At 37.5% G+C, this 16,554-nt stretch overlaps 2 protein-coding genes across 2 annotated transcripts; one reads left to right on the forward strand and one right to left on the reverse strand.

Annotated features, from left to right (window-relative positions):
• Window positions 1–319: 319 nt before the first annotated feature.
• On the reverse strand, window positions 320–7,254 carry tbc1d20 (TBC1 domain family, member 20). The gene is made up of 8 exons (XM_026932638.3): window positions 6,826–7,254; window positions 5,815–6,000; window positions 5,647–5,727; window positions 4,552–4,738; window positions 4,098–4,199; window positions 3,608–3,749; window positions 1,912–2,096; window positions 320–1,506 (listed from the first exon to the last, which is right to left on the reverse strand). Exons 1-8 carry the CDS (start codon window positions 6,887–6,889, stop codon window positions 1,227–1,229), a joined length of 1,227 nt encoding a protein of 408 aa, XP_026788439.3. The 5' UTR covers window positions 6,890–7,254; the 3' UTR covers window positions 320–1,226.
• Window positions 7,255–9,805: 2,551 nt separating this feature from the next.
• bloc1s1 (biogenesis of lysosomal organelles complex-1, subunit 1) lies at window positions 9,806–14,268 on the forward strand. The gene is made up of 4 exons (XM_034314000.2): window positions 9,806–9,993; window positions 11,414–11,486; window positions 12,215–12,347; window positions 13,564–14,268. Exons 1-4 carry the CDS (start codon window positions 9,933–9,935, stop codon window positions 13,672–13,674), a joined length of 378 nt encoding a protein of 125 aa, XP_034169891.1. The 5' UTR covers window positions 9,806–9,932; the 3' UTR covers window positions 13,675–14,268.
• The last annotated feature ends 2,286 nt before the right edge of the window (window positions 14,269–16,554 follow it).

Genomic DNA, 16,554 nt, shown 5'->3' on the forward strand with positions numbered 1-16,554 from the left:
GAAAATCCATAATCAGATTTGTGAATCTGTAATTATGTGAAAAACCCAATAACCTGCAGGTACAAACCTGCAGGTACAAACTTTTTATTACTATTACGAATCTTACTTTCAAATGTCTTACAATGTTAATGTTGCACCTACAACTTAAATGCTATATTTCCGAATTCCTGGTTATGCTGCCAAAGGACATGATTACAATGGTTATGAAATCTTACTTTTTGAGGGTTGGGGCCAACTGGATCTGTCCAGAAAGGTAAGTAAGTGGGGCCAAGTGGTCAGTTTTAGGGAACTGATAGAGGTGTGGCCAAGTGGATCTGTCCAGAAAGGTAAAGAGACATGGCCAAGTGGCCAGCTTTAGAGAAATGATGGATGTGTGGCCAAGTGGATCTGTCCAGAAAGGTAAAGAGACATGGCCAAGTAGCTGGCTTTAGAGAGCTGATGGTGTGGGTCCAAGTGGATCTGTCCAGAAAGGTAAGGAGGCGAGGTCAAGTGGTCAGCTTCAGAGAACTGATGGGGGTGTGGCCAAGTGGAAGAGTCCAGAAAGGTAAGGAGGCAAGTGGATGGGTACAGATGGGTGAGAAGGTATGGGCAAGTAGATGGTTCCAGAAAGGTGAGGAGGTAGAGGAAAGTGGATGGGTACATAAAGGTGAGGAGGTAGAGGAAAGTGGATGGGTCCAGAAAGGTGAGGAGGTAGGGGCAAGTGGATGGGTCCATAAAGGTGAGGAGGTAGGGGCAAGTGGATGGATCCAGAAAGGTGAGGAGGTAGGGGCAAGTGGATGGGTCCCGAAAGTGTAAAAGAGTAAAGTATAAACCAATTGTACAAGATGTACTGTACAAAATCAATATCACATGATAAGCAAACAAATCTTGACAAATTAGAGATTTACAAAATTGACTATGGATTCAGAATTCATAAAATTACTAGTTTGAGGCTGCATTTACATGTGATTACTTCTGACAACAATTCAACTTCATATTTAGGCAAACCTGTTCAAATAAAAACTTACACTGTTTCTCTCTCACAACACAAGTACTTCTCATGGCTCAGTAGTGTGTTACTCATCATCCATTCCAGATCCTCAGCTTCGACTGATGGCGGGAAAAAACACTTTACTGTAATCTCTCTTAGCAAGACATTAATTAGGCCTCACAAATATAAATAAAAAAAGAAATGAAGACAGCCCATCCCAGAGTCCTTGGAGAGAGATAGGTCTGGTTGGTGCATGCTAAGGGAACAGTAGGTCGAGTTTAGGTGCCCACTCCAGAGCAGAGTTCACAACAGCCAATGCAGCAGCCCCCAGTGCCACGGTGATGCCCATCACTGCTAGTCTGACAAGTCGGCGAGCGGCAGGTCGAATCACGGCCATGGTGCCATGCTGAGCATCGATGGTGCCGCCATGCTGCTGCTGCTGCTGCTGCTGCTCTCTCCGCCTGCGGCGGAGGACTGTGTCAGGCCGCTGCTGCGCTGAGGCCAAATCAAAGTCTCTGAAGGTGGACACGGCCGTTCTGGAAGAGAGAATGAAATCCTCGGTCAGGACACTCTGCAATTGATCCATAAATAGGCCACCACAAAATTAACATATCTGCATGTTATTTAAAGGAACCGTTAAGGGGAACCGTCCAATCTTATCTGGACAGGGCCGGTGTGAGTTCAGGTTTTCATTCCAACCAAGCAGAAGCAACACCTGAGTCTACTGAACGCCATGGGCAACTGTTTAAACATGTGGAATCATGTGTGGCTCCTGCTTGATTGGAATGAAAGCCTGCACCCACGCCGGCCCTTTGTGGATAGGATTGGACACCCCTATGATAGGCTAAATGTTTATGTCAGACATGTTTAGTTTCCTTAAGGCTAAAAGCCAAAGAAGGACAGCAAGTCAGAGTGAATGGATAGCAGGAAAGGTGACTCACTGCTGAGTGCGCTCCTGAGTCGTTCCTTTTGCCAGCTCAGACGGAGGGAACTGTACAAAAAGATCTCCGGCTCGGCTGATCAGGGTCTCGTAGGGGAGATCCTGAGGGATCTGAGAGAGCAGGTGGTGCATCATGGCCATGTCACACTCACAGTCCAGCACCTCCTCCTCCCTATACAGGACGATCTGAACACAGACATGATAAACAGATGAGGAATGGGCTGATCATGGGTTACATCAATATGTACAAGGCACTATATAGATTATACCCTGTAGTAAGTACAATCACAGTTATACCTACTACAATACATAGAATATGTAATATTTTGTATGTAATTTTTTTTATAATACTGGGAACCAGAATTAATGTTTAGGCAATTATCCTATTGAAAATGTAATATATAGGGCTGGAATCTGATGTTATTGTCTCTATAGTAACTGCTAATTCACAGGGACTTGTATGGTATACGTTCTACATAATTAAAAGAATTTTTTAAAGAAACACGTTGGATTAAAAGAAACATGTTATTTAACAAAAAAAAAAAAAAAAAAGTACAATCATTGACATGATGACGCTTTCTGTAAGGACAAGTTTACTTAGTATTTAAGGAAGGAGTCTCCAGTGTCAGTGCTTTGTAATGGTCAATAAATTTTCCCCTGCAGGAAAGTCATCAAGACTTTCATCATGAAGGTTTTGAATTCAGATGTTAATTGTAACTATAAATGGTTAAAAAGCACAATGAGTCATTTCTTAATAAAATTTCAATTATAATCCTTGGCAAACTGCTGTGGTATACACTTTGGGATGTACTGTTGTTGGAAAATAGTCAACTTTAGGGTGGTATCAGTAATTCTGCTTCATGTCTCGCCATATCACACCACTCTGTTGTTGATTATTTTCTTATAATAGCACAGTCCGAGGTGTTTTAATTCCTTACATATCTAAGGTAGCCAGAGATTTTGAAGATGATGAGTAGGGATAAGAAAAAAAAAATGAATAGCTTCTATATCAATGCACAAAATTATATTAACTATACGGCATTTAGACTTTTTAAATCTTGATTTCTATAAAAATATACAGACTGATTCATTAGCAGTCAAACAGTGAAATTCATTCTGGCAGCCTTCATATAAATACAATAAGCCTAATAATTTTCATGATGGATGTAGTCATACTGTAAAAAAAAGTTATAAAATATCTTACAGAAATAAAAAATTGAGAATGTTTTATAACCACAAAATGACATCCTCTACTATTCTCTAGTACTCTATCTATCTACCTATCTCGATCAAAACATAGGTTACCTAGATATTCCCACCAATATTAGTAGGATTAACAGTTTGTGCTTCTTTTCTGTCCTTCTCAAATGAACTGCATAGGAAGACAGTTTAACAAAAAATGAACGGAGGTGCCATGTCTATTAAAAGCACTCTCCGATAAGGGCTACTGAAATATTGATGATACTGTATAAGCCTTAGCAAACACAAAGTGCTTTTACAAAAGTGAGCACAGATGACTGTAAATATTTGCTCTGTTAAACTCGGCTGTCAAAAGCTCAGTAAGAGCCTCCTTTGAACTTGTCCACTTGTTACTGCTTACCCAAAATAGCAGAGACTAAGAATATCGGTCCCGAACAAGAGAACACTGTGTAAGCCTAACCATAGAAACATTCAGTAAGCTGAATGACCAAACTCACCACAGCAGCAAAATAAATTGGCATCAGTGGATGGCAGGCCAAGAAGAAATCGTATAACCGCACTACGTGGCGGAAATCTGATAATACATGGCCGAACCAGGTGATGAGCCAGCTCAGGGCGAAGATGGTGCCCACCTCGGCTCTAGAGAGAGAGAAAAAAAAAGATAGTATATTCATTTCACTTTAAATAATCATAAAATGTAGGATATAAATAACGAATAGCATTTGGCAAAAACATCATTACCATTAAGATCATAACTTCTGCCATTTTTTTTTATAGTATTCATAATTTTAAGGTTCATTTTAAGCTTAATTCCATATATACAACATTAAAAGTTGGACAAAACTGTCATAACTGGAAACTCATCTTAACATTCCTTAACAGTCTAAACGTACATTCAACACTCGTGAAGATGATTCAGGCAACTCACAAATATCTAAAGAAGAAAACTTAATATCAGCCATCTAACTATCCAATAGATTTACTCACTGTTGCATGAAGTCGTACACCTCTGGGTTGACTCGGTCTATAATCGGCATAAGGTAGTTGAGGATGTGTTTTGTGTTGTCCATGGTGGGGTCCATAAAGTCCCTGTAATGGAAAAACGGCCAGTTCTCAAATACAAATGATAAAATCTTACTTAAAACAAGTGAAGACAAAATTCATAATGAGGCAAGCGCTTATATACAGATAAATGTAAAGGTTTCATACATGCATGAAAAAAATCAATCAATCAATCAATCCAAGCATTAAGAAATGAAATGTGTGGACGTCTGGCAATAAGTCAGTGAAATGTTTCAGACAATTCTACAAATACAGAGAATTTTTTATTTTTTTATTTTTTTTTTACTACTAAATCTGATTAAGTGTGATTTAAGATGTCAGAAATGTCCAGCACACATATATGCATCTGAAATGTATTTCTATGAAATTGTTGTTCCACCTGAGATGGTGTGTGGAGAGTTTCTCCACCAGCGCAGTGGCGAGGCGTTCTCCCAGCACGAGCAGGAAGGTGACCACAATGTCGTGATAGCCCTGGTAATAGTGCAGCTGGGGGTTTTTCTGCAGCACGCGCAGGATGATGTCGATCAGCTCCTCCTGCAGTCCCATCCTCTGCTCATCAGGCATACCTGCACACAGTGAACATCAAAGTAAACTTTCACGGCAATATTTGTCAATGAAGAGATGTTGAGAAAAGCTGACTGTTTCATGACCATCACAGTTAAAGAAACATTTTGGCCAAAAGTGAAACATATACAATTTTCTCCTTACCCAAAATGGAGTCAGGTCAAGTTTGGCATCTGAAGATTCTGTTCTTAGTTTTTTAATGGAGCTACAAGACTAATACGTAAGATTACAGCCACCAGTCCACTGAGATGCATCCATTCCATCATCACACACTCGCCTCAAACTGTGTCAAGCTCTTCAATATGTGGTTTCTGACACTGTATGACTCACTGTTATATACACTCTTGGGCAAAAAAATTGGCCAAGCCCAAAATGGCAAAATATTAAGCTTTTAATGGTCTTAACAACAAATCATTGATCAGGAAATGAGCAAGAATTGAACCTTGTGAATGTTTATTGAACCTTGTGAATGTTTAACCTTGTGGCCCTTGATGGGCTGCATCAGGTGTGGCAGAAAACCAAATAATGACTAATCTTTTAAGAAAAAAAAAAAAATATCCCAGAAGATATTTTTGGAATATTTTGTACACCCAGACATGTGTTAGTTTGGATTTGACATCAAACATTTTAATCATTATCATGATCTTACCTTTGTGTACAAGAAGACTATATAAGTTCCCCAAACAAACAGTTCACTGCAGCAAAAGTAAACCAGCAAATGGTGGCACAGGAGCTCTCAGGAGTGCATTTGTTTAATTCTTGCTCATTTTCTGACCAATGATTTGATATTAAGACCATTAAAAGCATGATATTTGCCATTTTGGGCTTGAGCCATTTTTTATGCCCCAGAGTGTATAATAATAGACAAAAAGGCATAATATACTAATGGCAGCATGTTTGTGTCACTGACCTGGAGGAAAGCGTCTCAGGGATCTCTGCACATCCAACAGCACCTGGTTGTAGTCCTTATTATTCTCTCTATCCACTTCATCTGGAGAGAAACCGTTTTTGTGACACATCAACCACTTATACCAAGTATTGAACAATTTCAGCTCGCCTTACCAAACTTACAACTTACCAAGTTTTTCAGGGATGCTGTCTACAGGGACGTTCAGTAGATGAGGCCAGACTTTACAGCGGATCTCATCGGTCATGAGCCCTCCTTCACTGATGGCCATCCTCCTCAGTGTGGCCACGTCGACAGGTGTCGCGTTCAGAGCCTGTGTGATCTCCGCCATCTTCCTCTTCCTCTTAGAGTCAGCATCTGCACACACCCACACAGTCACAATCCGTCAACAGCGCCAGGAATATTGCCTAACATTATTGCAAAAACATTTCAGTGCTACAGAAAGCCAAAGACAGACATTGTGAAATGAAATGTCATTCTCAACCTCTTCCCTCAATCTTGTTATTTTCCTGAAAACACTGACCCTAAGCATAAACAAACAGAGCCTGAATCCCAAATGCCTCCATGGTTGATAAATAGTGCTCTATATAAGGTGTAAGAACTGTTAATTCACACCCTATATAGGGCACCTATATACAGAGCAGGGCGTCATTTGGGATTCAGCCTCAGAGGTGTCGTTTTCTCTGAGGTTTTCTTTTGAGTCATTAGACAGTCCTTTTAAAAAAAAAACCTTTTAATATTGACATGAAGTTATTTTCACACGGGTTCAAAGTTATATATAACTATACAAACTATGCTTATAATGGCATTTAAAGATAAAATTAAGATATTCGTTAATATCACGCCAAACCCGTGTTGAAGGTTTAGGAACATCTGGTAGCATCACAGGCTAACTGAAGCTTTTCCTCAGGTATCAGTGTTAAGATCGAATTATTTAACTTTTCTATAAAATACGTGGTTTAAGATTATTCATTTTAACTCATTTTGTGCATAATTTAATAGTTAACACCAATAATAATTTACTTTTTAACAACATATTGATATTTGGAGAGAAGTTGATATAATTAAGGGGAGAAAAAACACAGTATTTGGGACAGTAATGTATGAGGAGATAACAAACCGCCATCTATTGAGTTTTTGTTTGTTTGTTTTGTGATACATTATTTAGCCAAGCAGCTTTACCTTTTCCAACCCCATCCAAGGAGATGGAGGAGGCTCCGATATTTCTAGACTTTTTCAGGTTCATGATGTTGTTGACATTTTACAACAACACGGCTGTGTTTTATCTTCAGCTCGCAGGACCTGCAGTGAAAACACCAGTGCCATCCGATTTCCTGCACATCACTGATTCTCTTCAATAAATAACAGCTAGCATAACAGCTCCGAAAAGGGCCACGACCACTCCGATATTAAACTACTGTTTTACTAAGCTTAACAATGATCACCGATCAAACGCGAACATTTCACACATATTCAGATCTCTATAGAAAAACAGCCATAACTGACATTATTTTATGTGCATTAGCTACAAATATAGCGCTGGCTGTACTGTACAGCATCCTCTCTGAGCTGGCATTCTCTATGCGGAAGTGAGACACAATAACATCAGCATGACAGTCTCTAGCAAAATAAAAGTCCTCTTAAAGCCCAACTCTGACAGTTTCCTATCTATCGTTCCTGTTATTCCTGACACACACCTTTAGTCCTTATGGTGTGGTACAGGTTCCCAGCCTTGATCCTGGAGTACCCCCTGTTTTAGTGGTTTCTCTACTCTCAGAACACCTGATTAAACTAATCAGCTAATTAACAACCCTTGCTGAATTGAAGTGGGTGTGTTAGAGAAAGGAAAATACTATAATGTGCAGGACAGGGGGTCCTCCAAGTAACCTGTGCCTTATGGAGATCATTCTATGCCAATCAGAAAAGCAATCACGCCAAGGGGGGAAATGTGAAATGCAATACAAAGACTGGTATTGCTTTTGATTTGTGACACGAGGACAACGTGCTACACTGAAAAGCAGAACCTTAACTCTTCTAACCATTGCTGTTCTTTCGCTTTATCTCTTCAGGAAGGAATTGCTTTAAAAAATTGTATTAAAATGCTGACTTCCTGTCAGAAGTGAATGTAATTCACCCTAGCATTGCATTTCATTTTTATCAGTATGTTGCAATAGCGTTGCACTAAAATGCAATCACTGACATCCAATCAACATTTATTGCATACCCCCCAACAAACACACAAACACACACACACAGACACAATCTTCTCCATAATTCCTGGGTCACACTCATTATTAGGATTAATACAATAATCCTAATCAACATGGAAAATGTGAGTGATCACCCTTCAGTCATCAAACAAAATTTGCCAAGAATAACTCACACATTGTCAGATTATGCTCACAAATCAGTACCATAATCCCAGAATTTAAGAACCTGGGACAACATTTTTTTTGCCATTTTTTATTGTAGTAGTTGTATATGGTGTTTTACTATCAAATAGCTTTAGTTGTGTTGTTTGTATTAGCTCTGTACCAGTGCTGTTGTGGAAAGGTGTGAATTGTTTGCTCAACAGGGGGGTCACACCCCTCCCCTTTCCCATCGCTCTGCTCACCAGCAGGTATATACAGAGTCATGATACTTTACACACAGAAACCCAACATTGTCCTTACTAATCTTATAACAGACTTGCAGTGATAAAATATTTCATTTGTTTATACTGATTGAAAATATCTGATAAGTTGATTTTCATTCCGATGGTGGAGTGGAACACCAGTGTACTACTAGAAAGGGTTAATGATGTCAGTTCAGCTCAGCTGTCTTTGGTTATTTGTTTACATTTAAATTGTGTTTTCATACAAAAGAGTTGGCATCCCTCTCACACTACAGGATGCTGAGTTTTCCATATCTAACATGTTTAAAGATTGGATTCTACACACCCCACACTTGGGTAGATAGATAATAGAATAATTTAACACCAGTCTAAAACTGGGACATTGTTTGGATGAATTGGTCTCAAAATTAGCCACCTTATTCTCTGGTGTGACCTATTGTGACTACATAACATGCACAAATGTGCAGATGCCATTATTTTATGTCTTAGTGAGATTATTTAGGGAATCATTATAGTGAAATGCACTATACTCTCTTTCTACTAATTATACTGTATAAAACCTTTGACGTGTGTGTTTTTGATGCTATACCATCTCCGCTCTAACAGCGGTTTTCACTTTATAGTAATTTTTAGACCCTGACCTATTTGTACTGTTATGAGGATGTGTTTTTTATATATATATTTTATTTATACCTAACCCAATAGACAAATTAACAGGAGAAAAATGAGTAGAATCTCACATAATACGTACAAAAGAGAACACAAAGAGAGTGAAAAAGGCCCCCTTCCACAACCTGAACTGTCCCTCCCTACCCAAACACACACCAGATACTATATGATTTAAACACCCTTACAAAAACGCCGATGACTCTAGGCACTTAAACCCCACAAAAATACACAGGAAATGGGGAAGTGTAAAACAATATAGAAGTTATCCATCATATATGACAGGTGCACAATCTTAAAAAGATACCCAAGGAAGGGGCCCCAGATCCTGCCAATCCTGAAAAATCAAATAAAATATTCGACAGGATCTGGGGCCCCTTCCTCGAGTATCTTTTTAAGAGCTGAAAACAGATTGTACAGCCATTTTAGAAAGCTAGGTGGCGAGGTGGACTTCCAAGATCACCCTCTTAGCCTCCACCATATGAGGATGTGTTTTTAATGAAGACTATAAAGAACATCTATAAATCATCTATAAATCCTCTACATAATGGCTAGGTCAAATTCTGTAAATGTAATATGTGGAATATATTCTAAAACTTTGTTTCATTGCCTGTAAATAGGCATAATAAATCCAAGCCCTAGATGTCTTCATTCTCAGCAAAGAAATTAGACTAACATACAGTGTCAGGTCTTGTATCAACAATTGTTCTCTTAAAATTAAAACGCCAGGAAGTAAAATGTTTCCTATTTGCATTTTACATTAGAATCTTTTTTTTCATGATTTTATTCATTTTATTTATTCTTATAAATTGTTGTATCATGTTCACTATCTACACGTTTTGAGACTTTTAATTTGACAAGTCGTTCGACCCGTCAGTATACCCACTGGTCCGTCACATGACTTTGGCCCAAACACCGTCAACAAATAATTCAGGGTGGTTTTTTTTTTCCTTGACTATATTGTGCCTTTTTTTTAAAATATAACGTTAATGCAGTAATCATTGTAGCAATGCTGTCGCGGCTGTTAAAGGAACATCAAGCAAAACAAAACGAAAGGAAAGAGCTTCAAGGTATGATGTTTATATTAGAGACGTGTCAGGATGTAGGATTTTCTGCAGTATGATGAAGGGGAATAAAGCCTGATCTTTACATTTCTGTATGATAAGATATTGATTTGTCTCTGAGGTCTCTGAGCAGTTAGAGCCAGAATGTTTAACCTAACGAGGTTTTGGTCAAACTGCAATATTTTGGAGGAGGGAATGAGATGCATACATACACAATTACCGCCAAACTGAGTCAGATTATAGTCATGTATAACTACAGTCCAGCACAGATGGAGCATTTTCCTCCTCTAACACATCTATAAAGCTTAATGATAAGTTCATATGGTTTGTGGCTTCCTGGAGCTTGTTTGTAAAAATAATGGGCTTGCTCTTTTACTGGCAACTCAAACACAGACTCTGTTCAGGGGAAAGTAGCTAATGTATGCTCCAGAAGTCCCTAGAAGTCACCGGATGATGTCACATAGTAATTTGCATATTAATTGAATCATCATGATCATTTGCATATCATTTTGTTACATGAAGAAGTTAGATTTTCTGAAGACACTTAAAACAGCATAATATGGGATATTGTATCAGAATAAATATTATAACCTATTCATTATACAAAGAAAAGGTCTTTGGTTATGGCACCACAAACTCTTATGTATTTAGAAATTGCGCCAATTTCTATCAAGAACTCTGACATAAAGAAGCAGTGGTAGTGAGTAGACAGGAACCAGACAGGAAAGAAATGGTCATGGATGGAGTGACTTGCTTTTATTACTTGTAAAATGTAGATAAGAAGAGAGTTTAAAACAAAGGACAAAGTTCACAGGAGGGAACAATGGTGATCAGTGATTGGTGGTTGGGAACAATAGTGATCAGTGATTGGTCTTTGGGAACAATAGTGATCAGTGATTGGTTGTTGGGAAAAATAGTGATCAGTGATTGGTTGTTGGGAAAAATAGTGATCAGTGATTGGTCGTTGGGAACAATAGTGATCAGTGATTGGTTGTTGGGAAAAATAGTGATCAGTGATTGGTCGTTGGGAACAATGGTGATCAGTGATTGGTCATTGGGAACAATGGTGATCAGTGATTGGTCGTTGGGAACAATGGTGATCAGTGATTGGTCATTGGGAACAATGGTGATTAGTAATTGTTGGGAACAATGGTGATCAGTGATTGGTCTTTTTTTATTGTGAATTCAACAGTGCTGTTGTATAATAAGTGAAATAATTGTCACAATTTGATTGCTCACAGTTAGTCTTTGCACTTTTCTGTCAACTGGTTTAATAAAGAAATATTCCAGCTTTTTTTTTTTAACCTAATCTTCATCTAGTGAATCACACAGTAGCTTGTGTGATTACCATGAACAAGTATTTAAGATAACTTTTATTTTAACCTCCCGTACATAGCACTTTTCTCCATGTTTCCCTTTAACACAGAGCGGCGACGACGTGAAGCCATCGCAGCTGCCACCTGTTTAACGGAGGCCTTGGTGGACCACCTGAATGTGGGGTAATGAATGGAGTCCAGTAGAGCTATTCCCTGTGATGTCAGTGTGACAGTTTCATATTGGTTTGAGTAATGAATAGTTTATTTATGAGCCAGTGCACATAAATAGAAGCACAAAGCCTAAAGAATGAGACTGAGCATGTGACGTGAGGCTCCGTGGTCATAATCATAATCCGGGATTGTAGTGAAGAAACTGCATAGGGTAGTAAAGATTAGAATGAAAAGCACCAGAATAGCACAAAAGCGCTATTAAGATTACGAGACTGAATATTTCTTAATTGGGCAAAGATTTAAAAAAAAAAAAGAAAATAATTTATACACATATTGCAAATACATGTGTACAGTTTCCCGTGTCTTTTGTTTTCTATTGTCTTTATGCAGATTTTATTTTCCTTATCCTGTTTATTTTATGTACCTTTTATACCATCCTGTCTTTTATTTTATATGTAATATTTATTTTTATTTATGTTTATTTTTTTATTATTAATGAAATAAATGAGTGTCTCTTTTTTTGGTTAAATATTTTATCTGCTCTGTATAGCACTTTTTTCAGCTTCTGTTCTTTAGATGCACTTTGAAAAATAAAATAAATCAGATTATCTTGACTTGACATTACCATAGGCTATATTTTGATTCTATGAATTCTGGGAACTTGCTGCATCTGCCAGTTTCCTCTTTTTCAATCTGGTTTCTTCCCTTTAACCTGTCCACCACTCTGTCCCTCCTACCAGAGTGGCTCAGGCGTATGTTAATCAGCGCAAACTGGACCATGAGGTGAAGACACTGCAGGTGCAGGCAGCTCAGTTTGCTAAACAGACGTCACAGTGGATCAGCATGGTGGAAAACTTCAACCAGGCATTAAAGGTACAGTCTTATTGTTATTGTTCTCATGAGTTCAGGTGTACAGTTTTACATTTAGATATGAAATTATAGACGTCCATATTAGAACCCTTACTAGATGACAGAGCCACCACTTCAGTGATGCATACTACTATGAAAGTAAGTGCTCCCCTAATATTGTTTTGTGTAATATTCTTGGACTGCATAAACTCTGGTGGGTTTTTTAACCTTCTTGCTTAATTTACTTGGCAAATAGTCTGGCAGTAGTTTGTAAGAAAGTTGTCCTCAGGCAAGATTTGTCACGAGCTTTATCCACAACAAAAAAAGTCTGTGTACAGCATGCATAAACCTAGATTTCCTACTGTCCCATATCAGCTCTGAGGATCCTTCACATTCCTAAAAACAAATTATGACTTGGTATAGTCTTGATTTGATTTCAACACTGACTGTTATTTCTGGATTCAGTGTAGTTTATCTTTGTAATGGAACAGAATAGTCTGTATTTTGTGCTCCAGTATAACCAGTGTGAATACACAGCATGATAACCATAAAACCCAATATCACAGCTTTCAGTATATAATGGCATCTGCATACAGCTTATTTTTTAAATAGGATGATATAAAATGCAATACAACACACTTAAATTATCCATCTGAGATCTTAATAATTCAGTGGCTTGATCTTCGGTAGTATAGCACTTTGTCTGATTTGGGCCTGGTATGTATTTTAAAAGGTAGGCAACCATTTATTAAAAAAATTAATAGCTCCTAAAAATCTAATAATAATAGCACATTTCAAGCTATACTCACATCACATAATGCTAATAACATAACTATTTCTAGTCACTTATTCCCTGTATTCTCACTTTCCTGTAAAAGCCTAAATGATGTCTTTGCTGCATCTGCTAATTTTTGGGTCATGCTTCTAGGTTTATTGGATTAGTTGAAACTGAAAAGATGTTTTGTCTCTCCCAAGATTAAGTCCGACCTTACACATATCTATTTGTAAATCCATCCCAAGCAGTTTTTAATACTGAAACCTTGTAATTCATCAGCAAGCTTTCCATTAAGAACTAACAGTTGGACATATTGCAAACATTCTTTTTGCATCACTATAAGTTACAGCTACTGCTATAGGGAAAAATTGTGTGTACAGGTTGGAAAATATGGTACAAGACAGATTTTTTTTTTTTTTTAAATCTTGCCCATTTACCCATTCCTTTTTTTTTTTTTTAAATCAGGAAATTGGTGATGTGGAGAACTGGGCACGCAGCATTGAGATGGACATGAGGACTATCGCCACAGCTCTGGAGTATGTACACAAAGGCCAGATTCAGACAGCATCGTCCTAGAATGCCCTTGCAGAGGGACAGCAGAACAGGGACAACACATTGCGCTTTAGTATTCTTCAGTAGTGTAGATCTCGGATTACTGCTACAGGGACGGACGAATGGACTTGCTTATGACGAACTGCTAATTTCCTGACTGAGACTTTCAGCTTAAACCTAGACATGTTTGCAGATGATGTTGTTAAAAGATTATGTATTTTGTCTGGAAATGTTTTTTCACCCAGACAACTCATATCAGGAGAAGCTGTGTTTTTATAACACTGAGCTATGAAAAAAAATGTTTGCATTACAAATGTTTTATTGTTTGTGTCTGTAAATATTTTTTTTTTTTTTTTTTTTTTTTTTTTTTTTTTTAATGATTCAGCATTTGCATTGTCGTATGTTAGTGTCAGGATGGAGGGTAACAGTCCTGAAGGCTCAGACACAAGTCCAACATGAACATGAAGCACAGATAAGCCAGATGGTGATTGCCTCGCTTGTTAGTCACTTTGAATAAAAATTAATAAATGTAAATGAAATGTCAGTGTACTAAACCGGCAAGTTGCAGCATGTGCTTACTGGGTTTTTATAAATAAACAAGGCTGGAAGTAAAGATAAGTAAGGATAATGATTATTTTCCAATAACAGCATGTCCCAAAGTGTTTTAGTCCTCTTATACAACAGCAGTTTGCTGTGCTAATGAATGAAACCTCTCTTTTTTTAACTTGTTTATAGTTACATGTAATGTGGAATGAAACAAGTTATTTCCTATTATCAGTTATATTATATTAGCTACAAACAGCTGTTTCCTCACCATCCTCTCTTTTTTTCTCTTTCTTGAAGTTAATAAGAAAAAAGTGCTGCTTCTCATGTTAGCGAGAAGCTACAAAGTGCAAAAGTCCTCTGTCCTGAAGACTTTCCTGTGGTGGAAACCTTACTGACTGTTACAAAGCGCTCACAGTGGAGATCCATAAATGTTAAATAAATGGCTCCTTACAGAAAACTTCACTATATCAAACATTACACACTTTTCTTTTTAAACAGCAACACATTTTATCTGGTTATTACTAGCCTAGAATATGTAAGACAGTAACTTTGGAAACTTAATCAACACCTTCTGGCCAATCCAATTCCAAAATTTGACAGTGCTGTGATATAAAGTTAACATGACACAAAAAGAGACACAACATTCTTCCATCCATTTTCTATATAACTTATCCTACACAGGGAGTCTATACCCCACGGGACTTGGGGCACAAGGCAGGGGACACCCTGGATGGGGTACCAATCCATTGCAGGGCACAATAGCACACCCACTCTTACACTACAGATAGTTTATAGAGGCCAATCAGCCTACAGTCTTTGGAGTGGGGGAGGAAACTGGAGTACCCAGAGGAAACCCCCGAGGCACAGGGAGAGCATGCAAACTCCACACAAGTTTTGAATTCTGCCTGTTCATTGTCTGCTTATGTCACTGGAAGCCTAGGCCTGGCAACCCTGCTTATGAATCTAATATTCTCATTTATATAGCACCACACCACACAAGAGCACATTCACAATTTGGAGCTACAGTGTGTTTGGTGGTTAGTCCAAATAGCCTACAATCACATTCACAAATGTGGCTTTCAGATTCAAAACAGTTCAAACAAAAAGATATCATTGGTGATCTGTGTGATTGCCACTGATGCTAATAAATCCACAGAATGTAATGGGTTGGTGTGTGTGGTGGTATTATAGATAATACACTTAGTTTAAAATCCATATTTATAACCTCAGAATGACTGTGCAAGCAGTAAAATCACAAGGAAGCATGTAACCAGGTTGAGGTAGGAGAAATTCACCACTGTATTTTCATTATAAATACCGTACAGTTTCAACATACCATTTCAACAGTACTGTATAAAAATAGGCAAGTGAACAAATGTTTTAATATTTTTATTTATCAAAAAAAAAACCTGAAATTTTACTGAGTTGGTAAATATGTAAGACTAAAATTCTTGAAATTATACATAGTTTAAATCCATTTCAATGTCCATTTCACATACTGTTTGATTCATTTTTTCCCCCAAATAGAAGTGTCATATATTTGTCAAATGGAAAATCATGCACACTATTACTGTTATGTGTTAATTGTTTTAGCTTAAGTGTGTGTTATGCTTGCTGCCTCCATTCAGAAAGAAAGCAATTTTTGAATTTGCAGTATAAAGCAGGATAAAATACTGGTTGAGAAGTCAAATTTCTTTTGTTTTTGAAAATGTTTTTTAAAGTAAAAACAGCTCTTATTCATGGCCATTTGAACTGTACACAGCCTGCCGGGGTTATAAATTTCTGTGGTACTGCATAGAGATGATTTTTTTTTTTTACCTCTCACATGTTCAACAGATTTTTAGCGTTATACAATGCAAGTCCTTTGAAAGAAACCACACTGAGTTTTCGATCTGCTTTTGCTCCTTGTACAGTGTTCCCTTATTTAGAACAAAGAGTGCTCACACACAGCAATAGGATTTGTCAGCTTGTTATTTACTGGGTTAATGTTCAAAGCCATGAGGGTCACTTATCTGCCCTCACTGTTAACTTCGAAACCTCACAGTCTCACTGAATTATTATTTGTGTCTTTACTTGCAAATTATTACTGTAGCCTAGTGATGTGTAAAAGAATATATACACTCTACCCAAATAGCAGTTTTATCTAATCTAGTTTTATTTAATCTTTTAGTATTGTTTATTATATTTAAATAAATACAAATTATTATTATTATTATTATTGTTATTATATTAACTACAAAAAAACTTTAGCAGTAGGTGTGACTTTATCTGTTGTATAAAGTATGCAGGCCCAAAGGTCAAGGAAGGATAATGTAGAAAAAGAGCAGTAACGCTACCAGTTTTTGTGTTTTACAGTGA

The sequence above is a fragment of the Pangasianodon hypophthalmus genome, chromosome 20, assembly GCF_027358585.1.
Source record: "Pangasianodon hypophthalmus isolate fPanHyp1 chromosome 20, fPanHyp1.pri, whole genome shotgun sequence".
Taxonomy (NCBI): Eukaryota; Metazoa; Chordata; class Actinopteri; order Siluriformes; family Pangasiidae; genus Pangasianodon; species Pangasianodon hypophthalmus.